The sequence below is a fragment of the Arvicanthis niloticus genome, chromosome 5 (genome assembly GCF_011762505.2).
Source record: "Arvicanthis niloticus isolate mArvNil1 chromosome 5, mArvNil1.pat.X, whole genome shotgun sequence".
Lineage (NCBI taxonomy): Eukaryota > Metazoa > Chordata > Mammalia > Rodentia > Muridae > Arvicanthis > Arvicanthis niloticus.
Window position 1 is genome coordinate 83922289 of NC_047662.1, and position 14024 is coordinate 83936312.

At 51.1% G+C, this 14024-nt stretch overlaps 1 protein-coding gene across 9 annotated transcripts in view; it reads left to right on the forward strand.

Annotated features, from left to right (window-relative positions):
* Positions 1-14024, forward strand: part of Akna (AT-hook transcription factor) — a 44896-nt gene that overhangs the window by 19150 nt on the left and 11722 nt on the right. For all 9 annotated transcript variants that reach the window (XM_076934813.1, XM_034501770.2, XM_076934817.1 and 6 more), the window contains 8 exons: positions 4283-4439; positions 5031-5185; positions 7904-7963; positions 9872-9999; positions 10428-10629; positions 11973-12136; positions 12243-12449; positions 13061-13280. In XM_076934813.1, coding sequence (XP_076790928.1) covers positions 4283-4439; positions 5031-5185; positions 7904-7963; positions 9872-9999; positions 10428-10629; positions 11973-12136; positions 12243-12449; positions 13061-13280 — 1293 coding nt within the window. The remainder of the gene's footprint in view (positions 1-4282; positions 4440-5030; positions 5186-7903; positions 7964-9871; positions 10000-10427; positions 10630-11972; positions 12137-12242; positions 12450-13060; positions 13281-14024) is intronic.

Sequence of the window (14024 nt, forward strand, 5' to 3'; positions counted from 1 at the left end):
CCTCATACCTCTGTTTGCTCAAACAGGCAGCATGGAGGAGGCAGAACAGCTGTGGGACTGAGATGTAGGCCCTCCCCTGCTCTGGTTGTCCCTCTAGAAAGAGGATACCCCATCTTCCTGCAGAATGCTTCCCTCTCCAAGGTCCCCCTGTCATGTGCTAACCTTATACCTTCAGCTACTTCGGGGGACATAGGTGTAGTCAACCATAGCAAGAAGTTGAAACGAACCTGCCTGTCTCCACGCCTGTGACCCTGCCAGGTGTAGGCAGGACCCTTCTCATATGGTCTCCTGGACACATCTGTTGGGTTACATCTGTGGGACTGAGAGCAGACCTTCAGGAATGCAATAACCCCCCACTGATATCTTTAGGTGCCACAGAGCTCCAAGTACTGAGAGAGGGAGTGTGAGGACAGGCCTGGGCAGGGCTGCAGAGAGGGCTCACAGGATAAAGTATAGGAGATGCTGAATGGTTCAACCACCCTCTTCTGCTCTCTGGAAAGATAACTCTTCAGCCCAAGAGAAAAGTTAGTCTGTTCAAGTGATTGCATTGAAAATGGCCCATAATTCCCTCTACCCCAGCCTCGTTGCCACTTTGGGAGAGACTGGGGCACAGCTCAGGATCCCAACTTGCAAGGGAGAACAGGGGACCTGGGCCCCCAGATGCTTCAGTTTTTGAGCTCCATGTTCTCTACCAGAAGATATCTTGCTCATAGCCCACTTCAAGAAACCTGAGGGGGGTTTTGGATCCTATGGGCTTCCTGGCTCTCACATGGATCTTTGAATATGACTTCTCTAGGGCCTGCTAAGCTCTTTCACTCTGTCCAGAGCCCAGAACAATGCAGGAGAGGCTAGGTCCACCCAAGAGAGAACCAGGCTGGAATATACCCTGATACCTCTATCTCTGTTCTCTCTCTGTGATGAGTAACTGGGAACCACAGTCCGGTAGAACAGAGGCCAGCATTGGCTGAGCCACTAGGAGTCCAGTCCCATACTAAGGGTGTCTCCTCCACTTGCAGACACAAGGCTAAGCCATGAGTCTCCTAGAGCAGGTGTGAGACACAAAGGTGGGATGTTCCCCTGGATCTGTCTGTTCCTGCCAGATGGTATAGTTTCCTCAGGTCTGGGATCCCTAACTCAGGCCCAGCATGGTGTGTGGGACAAGCCTACAGACAGGAAGGCCATGGTGATAGGAATAACCATTGATGATTCTGTTGAATGCTATCCTAAGTCATTTACAACTGGACAGAGGGAGGTTCAGCAGGGTCACACAACATAGAGGCACCAGAGCTAGGGTTTGACCCTAAACACCCGGCTGCAGGGTCCGTAACTCACTTACTCTGCCAAAACCAAGCCAACAATGCTCACCAAATCTGCAGCCAAAGAAACTGCCCAGGGAAGGCCAAGCTTGGCTCTAGGAGCATCTAGGAACCAGGGTCTGGGGAGCATGGGATGGGGGACTGGGACTAATTCAGAGTCGTGGGTGGGCTTTATTCTGTATGCTGACTCTAGAATCTGTGATGATGTCACCCTTTGCTGTCTTGTTGCTACTTCCTCTCAGCTCCTGTCCCTTGTCTCAGCTTTAGGGGGATGTGAAACAGTTGAGGAGACAGAAACCACCCTGAAAGGAATTGGGGGATGATGTCACCTGAAGTGAGTTCTGCCACTCTGGGCACAGAAGCTCCTGATGGGGTTTGGTGTGTGTGGGAGGCGCCTGTGCTCAGATGGAGTGGAGCAGGAGCACTCCTTTCCCTCCCCTCTTGCCCCATTCATAAAGCTCATTACCATTTTAAAGGCTTGGAGACCCCATCTGTGCCCAGAATGCTCATGTTTTAACCCGATGTTTCCCAAACTCTCTGCTCCACCCTGCACAGAGTCCCGAGGGCTTTTGAGTATCACTGTAGGGTCTACTCTGTTCAGAATGGCAGGCCATGGCAGGACAGGCCCTATGGCTCAGCAGTTGCTAAGTCCCCTCCTTACTCCCTATTTCCTCTGGATGGCCAGGGCCTCACAGGCCTGGGGCTCTGTTTCCCTCATTTTCATTCTTCTGTATCTAGAAGCTGCCAGGTTCCCACTGCTCCTCAGGTGGGGCCTTGGCACAGTGGGTGGGGAGCAGAAGAGGGCAGAGCCTCCCCTGGGATTTGGGTCACCTCAGGAAGAAAAGGGTGCTGATGGGCAGGCCCCCCCACAGGCAAAGCTGAGCAGATGGCCCAGAGGATTATGAAAATCCAGCTTTGTTCTCAACTAGGGAGGCTAGAGGAGGGGGAGGCAGTGTCACCAAATTGCACTTGAAACAGCCAGACCTCAGAGAACAGTTCATGCAAAGAGGGCTTCCTGTCTGGAGGCTGTGGAAACCTCTAAGCCAGGCCCATCTTCAGCTGCCCTGGTCATAGGGTGGCGGAGAGCAGTCATGATAGCCCAACTGCACTCTTAAATGGGTAGCAAGGCATCACAGAAGTGTATCTTTTTTACTGGCCCTCCTTCATGGTGGCCATATACACATAAAGATAGGGAGGATGTTGAAGATGGAGGGATGATGATGAAGGTTAAGATGATGGTGATGGTGGAGATGTTGATGACTGTATTAGTTACTCATCTATTGCTGTGATAAGATATCATGACCAGCCAACTTACAGAAGGAGGGAGTTACGTGGGTTTATGGCTCAAGAGTCCATCACCATCACAGTGGAGAAGCACAGCAAACAGTCATGGCGTCTGAACAGCAAGCTGAGCGCTCGCACATCATCAACTACAAACAGGAAGCCGAGAGAGCAAACTGAGACTGGCGTGTGGCCTCAGTGCTTACCCCAGTGACACACTTCCTTCAGCAAGGCCACATCTCCTAGTCCTACCATTCCCCCCACCCCCCAATGCCACCAGCTGAGAGCAAGTATTCAAATCCCAATGCTATGGGGGGACAGTCTCAGATTATCACGGTGTCAGTGCTGAATGTGCAGGTGGCAGCTGCCATTTCCTGAGCACTAGTTTCACACATGGGGATGACAACCACGCCATCTACTCTAGAACTGAGGTATATCATAAGGGAGCCTGAATTCCAGCCTGGCCTCTGACTTTGGAGCACACATAGTAGGCCAAGCTAGCCAGACTGAGTATTTTCAGCTGTGGCTTTCACAACCTCAGTCAGGGATGCCCAGCTAGGCTGCTATGGTGGGAAAGCTGCCATCGATGGCTCATAATGACAGATGTGGCTGCAGCCAGTGAACCCCTGGATACAAAAGCAGACCCTGGCTCCCCAACTGTGTTCACACCCCTGCTTGGAGCCTGGATTCCCTCCTGCGGAGCTCCAGTGTACTCTCCCTGCCAGCTGCCCCCCTACACACTCCCCACTCCCCACACCATCTTCAGTGGCAGAGCACAGCTCCTGGAAGGGTCCGTCTGTGCACATAAAGTCTTCTTCATTCATTCAAACAGCCATTTACTATCCATTATTACCGATGTAGTCATTCTTGGAAACATTTCATTAAAAAGTTAATGATTATGATATATGTGTCAGACACATGATACATATTACTTGTAACCACTATTGTTACCAGTGTAAAATCATAGGCTTTGGGATCAAGTCCAGGTGCTTGGCTGGTGATCTCTTGTGGCACATAACTTCTGGGAGTCTAGGGCTCGAAGGGGCTCACAGAGACTGAAGCGGCAATCGCGGAGCCTGCGTGGGTCTGTGCTGGATCCTCAGCGTACATATTATGGTTTGTTTAGCTTGGAGTTTTGTGGGGTTTCTAACAGTCGGAGAGGGGGTGTCTCTTACTGTTTTGCCTGCTCTTGGGACCCTTTTCCTTTTACTGGGTTGCCTCACCAGCCTTGATAGTAGGGTTTATGCCTAGTATTATAACTTATTAAGTAAGCTATGCTCCATTGATATCTATATGAGGCCTGCTCTTTTCTGAAGAGACATGGAGGAGCAGTGGATCTGGGGGAGAGGGGAGCAGGGTGGGGACTGGGAGGAGTGGAAGGAAGGGAAGCTGCTGTCAGGATGTATTTTATGAGAAAAGAATTAAAAAAAAAAAAAAAAGATGAACAGGGAATGCCATCCCTACCTGCCTCCCTTCCAGGACCTCTGTAAAGACAAGAGGAGGCGGCTTTTCAGTCCTCCGCCCAGTGTAGGCCCCCACTGAAAAGTGGTGTTCGTGATTCCCAGGCTAAGGATGGGGTTCCTGTGTGGAGGATGGACAAAGCCTGGATGACAGATGCCTTGTGACCTCTTTGCAGTGAGCTTGCCCCTTCTGACTCCTCCCCTCCCTGCCTCCCTCTTCCTCAGGTGCATCTGTATTCAGACCCGCCCCAGCCCAGTCAGAGCCTCTGCTCTGGGTCAATGCCACAAGGAAGCAAGGTCTTATCGTTTTCTATCCCACAACCCAGATCAGCAGAGTGGTGGCCTGACCCTGCCCAGGATCCACAGGCCTCCGAGACCATGGGTGAGTTGGGGAAGGAGCCAGGGCCTTTAAGCATCCTCCAGCTCATAGAGGACATTGGGTCCACCCTGGGGACGATCCTGGGTAGAGCCTTGGCTCAGCCACCTGGCCTCTTGGTTCTGCGGTGTGAGCATTGTTTCCCTTGAGCTCATTGTAGGCCCTACAGTGGACACATATGACCGCAGTTACACTTCACAAGAGCTGGTGAGGAATACCAGCTTTTATAACCCCGTGATAGTTGGGAGACTTGGGGCTCAGAGAGGTAAAGGTATACCGGGGTCACACAGCTTGGAAAGGAAATAGCAAGGATTTAAACCTGCTTTTCCATGAATTAGTCTGTACTTAGAACTGAGATCCATCTCCAAGACCTGACACCATCCCCTGGCAGCTTTGATCAGGGTAGACCCATACCTCATTTTCTCTGGCAGGGGAGCAGCGTAGTGGCCAGCCCTCGTCCTGGGATGATGTGAAGGTTAGCCAGAAGGGGCCAAGCCATAGCTTGATGATACGGTGGTCTGAGGTGCCTCAGGGCTTCAACCTCAGTGGACTGGGGGACTGTCCTCAGCCCCAGGGTTCAGCGGCTGTGTATTCCAGGGTGGCCGCCCCCAGGAACAGACCTGAGTCCCTCCTCGTCCCCCAGCATGGCCACTCCAGGTCGCCTACCTCAGAGCCAGGGCACTGCCACAGACCAGCCCTCCATAGGACAGACCCAGGCGTTGACCTCTCAGGTCAGCCGGCTTCTGGCCAAGGTGAGTGAACCCCAGCTTTGTCCCACAAGACACCTCATCCCCAAAGCATGGGGCCTCTGTGTATGTGAGATGCTTATACCAGCCCCAGATGTCTCTGCTCTACCTCCATGTGGGCTGACAGCCTTTCAGGAACTTGACCGTCCATCCCCCTTGCCCTCAGACACCATGGTTTCCAGCCTCGTTGCCACCCAGGGGAAGGTCGAAGATAGATGTCTATCCAGCAGCAACCTGTCTGTTGTCACAGCTTCCCCAGTAAGGCTTGGAGGTGTCCTATGGTTGTCCGTGGGGAGACCCTCACTCTCTCTGCCCTCCACACGACATCTGCCTCTTTATGACAAACTGCCCCTTCTTCCTTCATTACCAAACCAATCCTGTCACCTCTTGAGGTTTTGCCAACAGCACCCCAGCTCAGCGTTGTCTGCAGGTCTTCGTCTAACTTCACACTTGGCTCTGTTCCAAAGGTGTCTAACTAGACTTTAGAAGACACAACGCCTTAACCACATTCTGAAAACGGAAGTGGGGGAGCTGAGGCAGAGGGGAAGTCCACACAGAGAAAAGTAAATTAAGCTTGCTCAAAGCCAGTAAACAAGATGTTCTGTTAGGCCCCGAGCCCTCAACCAGATTTACACCTTGGGCTTTGAGCTTCCCGCTGTCTGTTACAAAAACATAAACACAATTGTTACATTACCTTCTCCACAAAACCCAATTTCTTTCAGGACTACCAACATTCTCTTTTCCTTTTTAGGGCTGGGGGGTAGGGTCACAGCTTTACTGAGATCTAATTAGCACACCACAACTTCACTCATTCCAAATGTGAGCAGTCCCATCTTTTCCTGCACCACGGTCCTGCAGCCTTCATGGCTCGTGTTAGAATATTTCCATCACCCGAATGACACGTCCAGGAAGCAGCCCTTGACCATCCCACCCTTCAGGCCAGCAACCACTCACCTGCCCTTGTCTTTGAAGTTGGCGGGATATGACTTATAAGCCATGTTCCTCCTTCATGTCTGATTTTTTGGGGGTTTCCCTGGTGTTTTCTGGCTCCTCTGTGGTCCAGCAGTGTGTCATCCCATTGCCAGCATTCTTGGTCCTGTACCTGGAATAACATTTCTCTTGAGCAGTCAGGGCATGGCTGAGGCCCCGTCAAGAACCAGGCTGTCCCACCTGGGGGCCACCGGCTCTTGTTAGGCTGTTTACTTCATGACATCAGATAGGTTTGAGGGAGGATGTGCCGGGAGTACAAAGCACACCAGAACTTAAGGACATGTCACCACGAGACTCGCAGTGATCTCACAGGCTGGAAGCTCATGCCTGTAACCCCAGCACATGAGAGGCTGGGACAGGCCAATCACTGAATTCAAGGCCAGCTTAGGGTTCTGAATGAGACTGTGCTTTGAAACAAAACAACAACAAAATCTCTTACTGGACTAACTGGTAATTTTTTTTAACTGATTACATATTGAAATCATATTTGTGATCAAATAAAAAATTTTATGAAGGGCCTACAGATGGCTCAGCAGGAGGCTTTCTACCAAGCCTACTGACCTGAGTCTCAACTCCAGAACACACACTGTAGGAGGGAAGACCTGACTCCTAAGAGTTGACCTCAGAGCTCCATATGCACAACACAGTGTGTACACGCACACAAGTGCATCCGTCCAGACACCCATGCATGTACTTACACACACACACACACACACACACACACTAAATGCAATTTAAAATAAAAATATATATTAAAATTGACTTCCCTATTTTTACATTTTAATTTTCACAACATGTTTAATTGTATAGGATATGTAGCTCATATCACATTTCTACTTCATATATTATATAAGAGACATGCTATAATGTAGTTATATAAATGTTCCTATTTCAGTTTACCTTAGTCTCCCTCAATAAGTTCACATTGTGTTGTTGTTGTTGTTGTTTTCCAGGCAGGGTCTCATTATGTAGCTCTGGCTATCCTGGAACTTACTTTGTAGATCAAGCTGGCCTATAACTCATGGAGATCCTCCTGCCTCTGCCTCCTGATTGCTGGGATTAAATGCAGGCAACACTATGCTTGGCTTTGATTTTTATTTTAAATATTTTTGTCGTGTGTGTGTGTGTGTGTGTGTGTGTGTGTGTGTGTGTGTGCAGTGTCAGGGGTAGAACTCAGATCCCCGTGGTTTACACCACTGAGCCACACCCTCAGCCCCAGACTGACACTGTAGACTTTCCCAGAGCTGAAGGCGTTCTCCACCCACAGAGGACTGTGCAGGTTCTGTGGAAACACAACACGGGTTTTATATAAGAGATTCAACATCCCTGTGTTTTGATGGTTACTCCCTTTACTATACCCCAGGCAGTACCCTTATCTTGATTGGCCCTGGAAATTAGGTCTTGGAGCCTTCGTATGTGGGAATATCCCATGAGTCCTTCTTCTTGGTGGCTGCTTACTGTTCCTCAGACAGCGTGTGTGCTGATTCTCCCACCAGTCAGACTGCAGGAAATGTCTTCCTACACATGAGTGCACCTTCTAGATTTTCCCCAAAGCTGGCCTGGCCAAGGCCAGAGGTAGAATCCACTTCTAGAACCCACCTTCTGCTGGGAAGACACCTTTTATTCTGAAGGCAGACCCAGCCCTTGCCACCAGAGCACAGTATGGCTGAGTGCGTGAGAGTCACCACCGGGTCTGGATTTATAAAGCATGCTTCTTTCCCTCCTATTGTCCAGGTGGAATCCTTTGAGGAACTGGTACTGGCTGGACACTTCCCACCCCAGGACCAAATCAAGGTATTGCTATCCAGTGTTGACATTGCACCAGCAGTGACCAGACAGCTTGTCCCCAGAGTTGAGTCTCTGAGCCCCGTTTTGCTAAAGGCAGGTGGCTGTGTCCTAGACCAGTCTTTCTCAGAATTTGAGACTAGCTCTGACTTAGTGTCCCAGACAGTTGCTTTCCGTGTCCTGGCAGCAAGCCCTTGCTGAGCCACGGTGGCTTACCAGGTAGTCTGGATGTGCTATTACTGTTTTATCTCATTATAAATGCCCGCCAGGGAGCTGCGATTATCACCTTTGCTTAATGATGACGAAGCAGAAGCCCAGAGAGAAATGACACCAATACCACACAGCCGTGGATGGCAGAGCCCTGAGCTGGGGCCGCTGCCTACCCAGTCATGACCCCTGCTGCTTTACCCGGGCTCCAGAAAAGGACCTTTGCTTTCTAATCTTCTTTCCTATTAGTTTTCAAAACTTGGGACCAGGGGTAAATAGGAGACAGGATCATTTTTCCCATGAAACTGTTGCACCAGTTGTTCCTTTGGGTTCAGGTTTTAGGTAGTTATAGCCAGATATGTCCAATATTTCCTGCTGCCAGTCAGGGCCTCAGGAATGTGTGACAGCATGAGGGCAGAGGCCAGGGGCCTGCTCTGTGAGCCAGTTCCCTTGTCTCACCTCTCCATAGGTTCCCAGGAACTGAATTCAGGTCCTCAGGCCTGAGTGATAAGTACTCTATTCACTGAGCCATCTCAGTAACCCCCAACTTTTTATTTGTGAGACAGGATCTCACTGGATTACCCAGGCTGGCTTTGAACTTGTCATCCTCCTGCCTCAGCCTCCCACATAGTCTGGCTTGTGCACTAGACTCAGCTCTCTTCTAGCTCCAAAGCGTATGATAGTAAGACAGCTCATCAGAGTTTATGCCTCCCACGTGACTGCTGTGGTACCTGAAGCCCAGCTTTCACTCTGACTTCCCCAGTCCCGCCTGGCCTCTGCCCCCTCTTCTATGCCAGCATTTTTAGCTTTCACGTGTTAGTGATAACATGTGACTTTAGTTTTTGTCTGTCTTCAGATCCTTGGCAGCCATCTTTCCTTCTACAAGTGACATTTTAGACGTGTCCTTTTCCCTCTCCATCCTCATTCCTCCATATCTAGGGACCCTGAGGGCTTCTGGGTATCAGACACGGCTGGAAACTATATTCTAGGTTCAATCTCTTCCTAGGCTCCTATAGGAAGGAACTATAGTAGGACAGGGATACAGCCATATATTGTTTGGCTATGTTTATGTTTCCTCTGAGGGCCCAGCAGAGCTTTAGGGCCAGGAGGTCTGGGCCAGTGGGCCTGAGAGTCAAGTCTTGCCTGTACAACTTACTCACTGTGTGGATTTCAACAACTTAAAACAAGTTTTTTTGTGTGCTTTGCTGGCAAATTATCTCTCTCATTGCGATTCTGCTGGAACAGAAATGAATGCAGAATGCTCTATCTAACAGACACCATGCTCCTCACCCCTATCCACAGTGTGAGGTGATAATACCATCTGTCCTCACGGTGAGGTCTAGGGTAGAGAGTGAGTTATATTATCTGAATGGCCCGGTTTTCACATCAGGAGTGAAGATCTGGGCTCTCTGCAGTATTAGGTCCCTATGGGGACACAGTGATAAGATATTTGCTGCTTAATCTGACCAGGAGCCAGGGCCACAAGAGGACCCAGTGGTCTCTGGGCTGGTTCCTAGGCTTCAAGTGTTTGATGGCAGAGAGCGCCATCCAGAGAGAAGCTTTCAGAGGTGCTCAGCCATAGCCCCTGTTTGTCAAGCCTTGTGTGAGTTCCAGAGCACCCCCCACCCCCACCCAGGAGCTACCTGTCCATTGTAAGAGCATGAAGCCCCTAAGGGCAGACACTCAAAGTTCTTGGCCCTTGTGTTTCAGAGCTTGGAGCAACTGAGGGCAGCCCACACGGCCCTAGAGGCAGAGTACCTGCAGGCCTGCAGAGAAGAGCACCTGGACCCTCAGCTTGATGCCTCCCAGGGGAGTCCCAGGACCCTCAACCTCTGCAGGTAGGTGCTGGAGAAACAGGCCCAGGAGGATAGGAGGACAGGCCCCTAGCTCCCTCTTTCTCCAGGAAGGAGACATTTCACAAGCATCATTGTGTCACGGGGCACAGGAGCCCCTGTCCTCGTGAGCAAGGAGTCTAGAGCTGAGAATCCAGTCCCTGTAGATACATCTTGGAGATCAGAACTGCAGAACCCCTCACTAGACAATGAGGAAGCTGAGGCCAAAGGAAACTGGGGTCTACTTAAGAGTCACACAGCATCAGGATGGCAGAAGGAACAGAACTGAGGCCTCCTGACTCCCACTGGAGTCTAATCATCTTGCTATTGAAGTCCTTGGGGACATCTATTAATGGCTTATGTGGACCCTGAGAGGGCACCCGTAGGGTCTCAGATTTGACACTCATCACCATGCTAATATTTCCTCTTTCAAGGGAGCTAGAGGCAGAGATATACCACCTGGGGCAGCGCCTAGAAGAGCTGCAGGACCATGTGGAACAGACCCACGGAGAGCCAGAATCATGCAGGCCAGACCTGCAGGACAGCACCCCAGTCGTGCCCTTTCTGCCCCAGCTGGCTCGTCTGCCCATGCCTTCAGCACCAGTCTCCTCATTAGATGTCCAGACCTGCCAGGAGGTACTGCTCTGCCCATCTCACTAGTCCAGTCCCCATTTGCTTCTCTTATCCATTCCACATTAATTTCTTCACTATATATTTAGGAAGTATGTGCCATATCCCAGGTCCCGTGACACACGGAGGGGATGCAGTGGGGACAGAAGGTGGAGAAGGTGACCTCTGCCCTTACAGAGTTTTCTGAATACGTGAACTAGTTGTAGTTATCACTTTGGTAGCATGTTGAAAGAGAAATACAGGCTCTGTGGAAGTGAAGGGAGGGCACTGTAACTGACTAGGACAGGGACACCAACTCTCTCTCTCTGAAGTGACTAAAGGAGATGGGAGAGTAAGTAGGGCCTGTTCAGTGCCGGGGACAAGTCATTCAGTGGAAAGTGAGTGGGTTTTATGGTCTGCCATGTTGTTGGAGACACTAGCATGGGCCTTGTGATGCAGGAGCATGTGGTTCATGTCACAATTAGACCCTCCTTGGGCCTTCAGTAGAGGGTGGCAGCAGACACTTGTGGGTCAACCAATATGAGACTGGGGAGTGACAGGGTAGAGGGAGAGGTGAGTACATGAGCTTACATAAGGCTTGAGGGTTCATTTTATCTCACTGGGATGAAAGTGAAAGAGAAGGCAGCCAGTTGGCTCCCAGGCCCCCAGCCTGAAGTGAGAGACAAGGGGTGTGGGTGCTTACAAAGCTGAGACACCAGACACAGCCTCTGTGTGGAACATGCTTTTGACAGAGCCCTCTCCACACCATAGTCTGTTAAGAGGCAGCCACTCTATCCCTTGGGTGGGTGCGCTGTGGCTACACAGATGGCAATGGTGGCAGTTCTGTGTCCCTAAGCTCCTGTTCTTGTCCCATGGGGACTTACCTGCTGCTGCAGAGCAGGGTAGGGCTAGTGCATTAGGTGAGTGGTTGAGAAGGCTGGCCCTGAGGGCTGGGGACTCAGCCTAAGCCATGCCCAGTAGGCAGAACCACCCTGGCAGATGGCATTTCCTGTGCTGACAGGAAGCCTGGGTGGCCAGGCTATAGGGAAAGGTGAATACAGGTGCCTCTGGTGGGCAGACTGCTTCGGTATGGCTTTAGTGTATCACACCAGACTCAATTTCTGTGTGAAGTATGTTTTGGGACACCGAGGAGAAATTGTGTCTGTAGTAGGCCTCACAGGCATCAGGAGCTCAGCTCCCAGCAGCCCCCATGAAGACCCTTTAGTCTTCGCAGGGTCTCACACACATGAATGAATGGCAGGAGATGGGCCAACGAGTTCACTGTTTCCTGCTCTTCAGCATGTGGCACGAGATGCAGAGGCAGGTGCTCAGGGTGATGGCTAACCTCTGTCCCCCACTTCCTTGGCCAGCCTGCCACCATCACCGCTTCCCCTGGAAGCTCTTGCATGCTCCCCACGAACAAGGAGGTAAGCCTGGGCATCAAGACAGAGGAAAGCCCAAGAGGTCTCCCGGTCCCACTCAGGGACAGGAAGCTTCAGGTGGAGCAGCAGGACTTCCATGGCCTTCTGGAGAGGTGAGTTTGCATAGGATGAAGACACTGTCCACTGCTGGGCTGGCCACTCTGGGTCTCACTTGTCCCCGTGGGCATAGGTGATACCCTCCTGGGCATCCTCCTGCAGATACCTTAGTGTGAAGTCCCTCCCTGAAGCCTTGAGGGTCGAAGATGAGGAGGACCTGGAGGAGGAGGAGGAGCAGGAGGAGAAGTATCATCATGGCACCTTGGAAGACGATGGACCAGCCTCAGCTCCAGGGAAAACAGAAGCCATGAGGGTATCACCAGGACAGCGCCCAGCACAGGCTGAGGAAAGCCATAGGGCTGCTATCCAGTAAGTCACTGGCCTCTGTCACAAACTCCAGTGTCCCACAAAGGGGTGACCATTGACAGCATAAGCAGAAGTTAGGGATGTGGCTCGGTAGTAGAGTCGAGCACTTGCCTCGCATGCCCTGGGTTCAAGTCCCATTTCAGGGGAAAAAAGTATCCAGCCTGTAATGTTTCTTATATTATTTTCAAAGTTAGTTTCTATTTATATAATAGAAAACAAAATTTTGTTTATATATTGTAGTATAACACAAAATTTTGGCCTTCCCTGTATATTAATACTGTCTTTTGACTCTGTGGAGGTCTGCACACAGCTCATGTAGGACATTGGGCATGTGAACCCTTAGACTCCGAGAAGCTCTGCTGCAATCATATCCTTCAGGGTATTTCTGCTGTGATATGCTGGGAGGTTATTTTTGGCTTCCCACATTACAGTTAAAAGAAGTATGAGGTTCAGAGATGGAAAGCGCTGCCCAAGGTCACACAGCAAGGTGACAGAGCCAGGATGCATCCCCAGGGATGGGTGTCTGATGACAGCGCTTACTCCTGGACTGGTGCTAAGCCCCAAGTCTGGGTCACCTGGCTCACATGGGGGCTGTTTGTCTCCTTCCCTGCTAGGGAGGATGAAGAACAGATGCCGTCTATGACATCATCAAACTTCCAGCCATCCAAGGCCAGAGATAGGTACACACCAGTCCTGGATGCTACTGAAGTGGCTCAACGGGGCACCAAACCCATGGCATCACATCAGAGCAGTCTGACCAGCCTGGAAGAGAGCAGGCCCTCAGAGCTCCTTCGTCGCAAAGCCCTGCTTCGGGCTGGTGGGCCCCACACTGAGGTGAGTGTGCTTGTGTGGTGGTCAGAAGATCCCCTGATGTCTGAGTCCTGTTCCTGGCCTTTGCTCTCCCTGGCTCTTTTCATGTGTCCCCGATTCTTGCCTGACACTGTTCCTGTTTGTGCAGCTGTAAAGCCTGCCCACCAGTCAGCATGTGCTACTCCTCTGCTGCCTGCCTCCCTCCTGAGCTGTGCCTTGTGCCCATTTGTCAGTGTGTCAGAGCTGGGACCTGGTTTCTAACTGTGCCATTTGCACCCGCAAGTGGTCATTGGCAAACTGTTGCAGAGGTGAAAGGCCACAGACAAAATACCACCGAGGCTGTGTATTTTTGTGCACGTGACACACTGCTATAGCCCTGATGAACCTATGCTTGGCACTCTCTGCTTTAGACCTGAGACACTGAGGGGGTGGGGCACACGTTCCCTGTGCCCTGCTTTAAATTCATGTGCTGGCATGTGCGTGGTGAAGGTTGTCCTAGGCATCTCTGCAGCACATGGAACTAACCGCCTGAACCAAAAGGCACCGTGTTAAGGCTTTTTCCGTCTCCTCTTTCTACGCCTTGCAAGCCCCAGCATCTCTCACGAGAACCCAGATGGAGCCCAGTCCTCAGGACAGCCAGGCTGCTCAGTGTCCTCTTGGTCCAGGGAATTAGTTCTATACTAGCTTGGCCGTAGGGTCTGACAGCACTGGGGTGTTGGAGCCCAGGAATATAAGGCCAGGATCTGGGAGGGGCTTCCCAAGGTACAG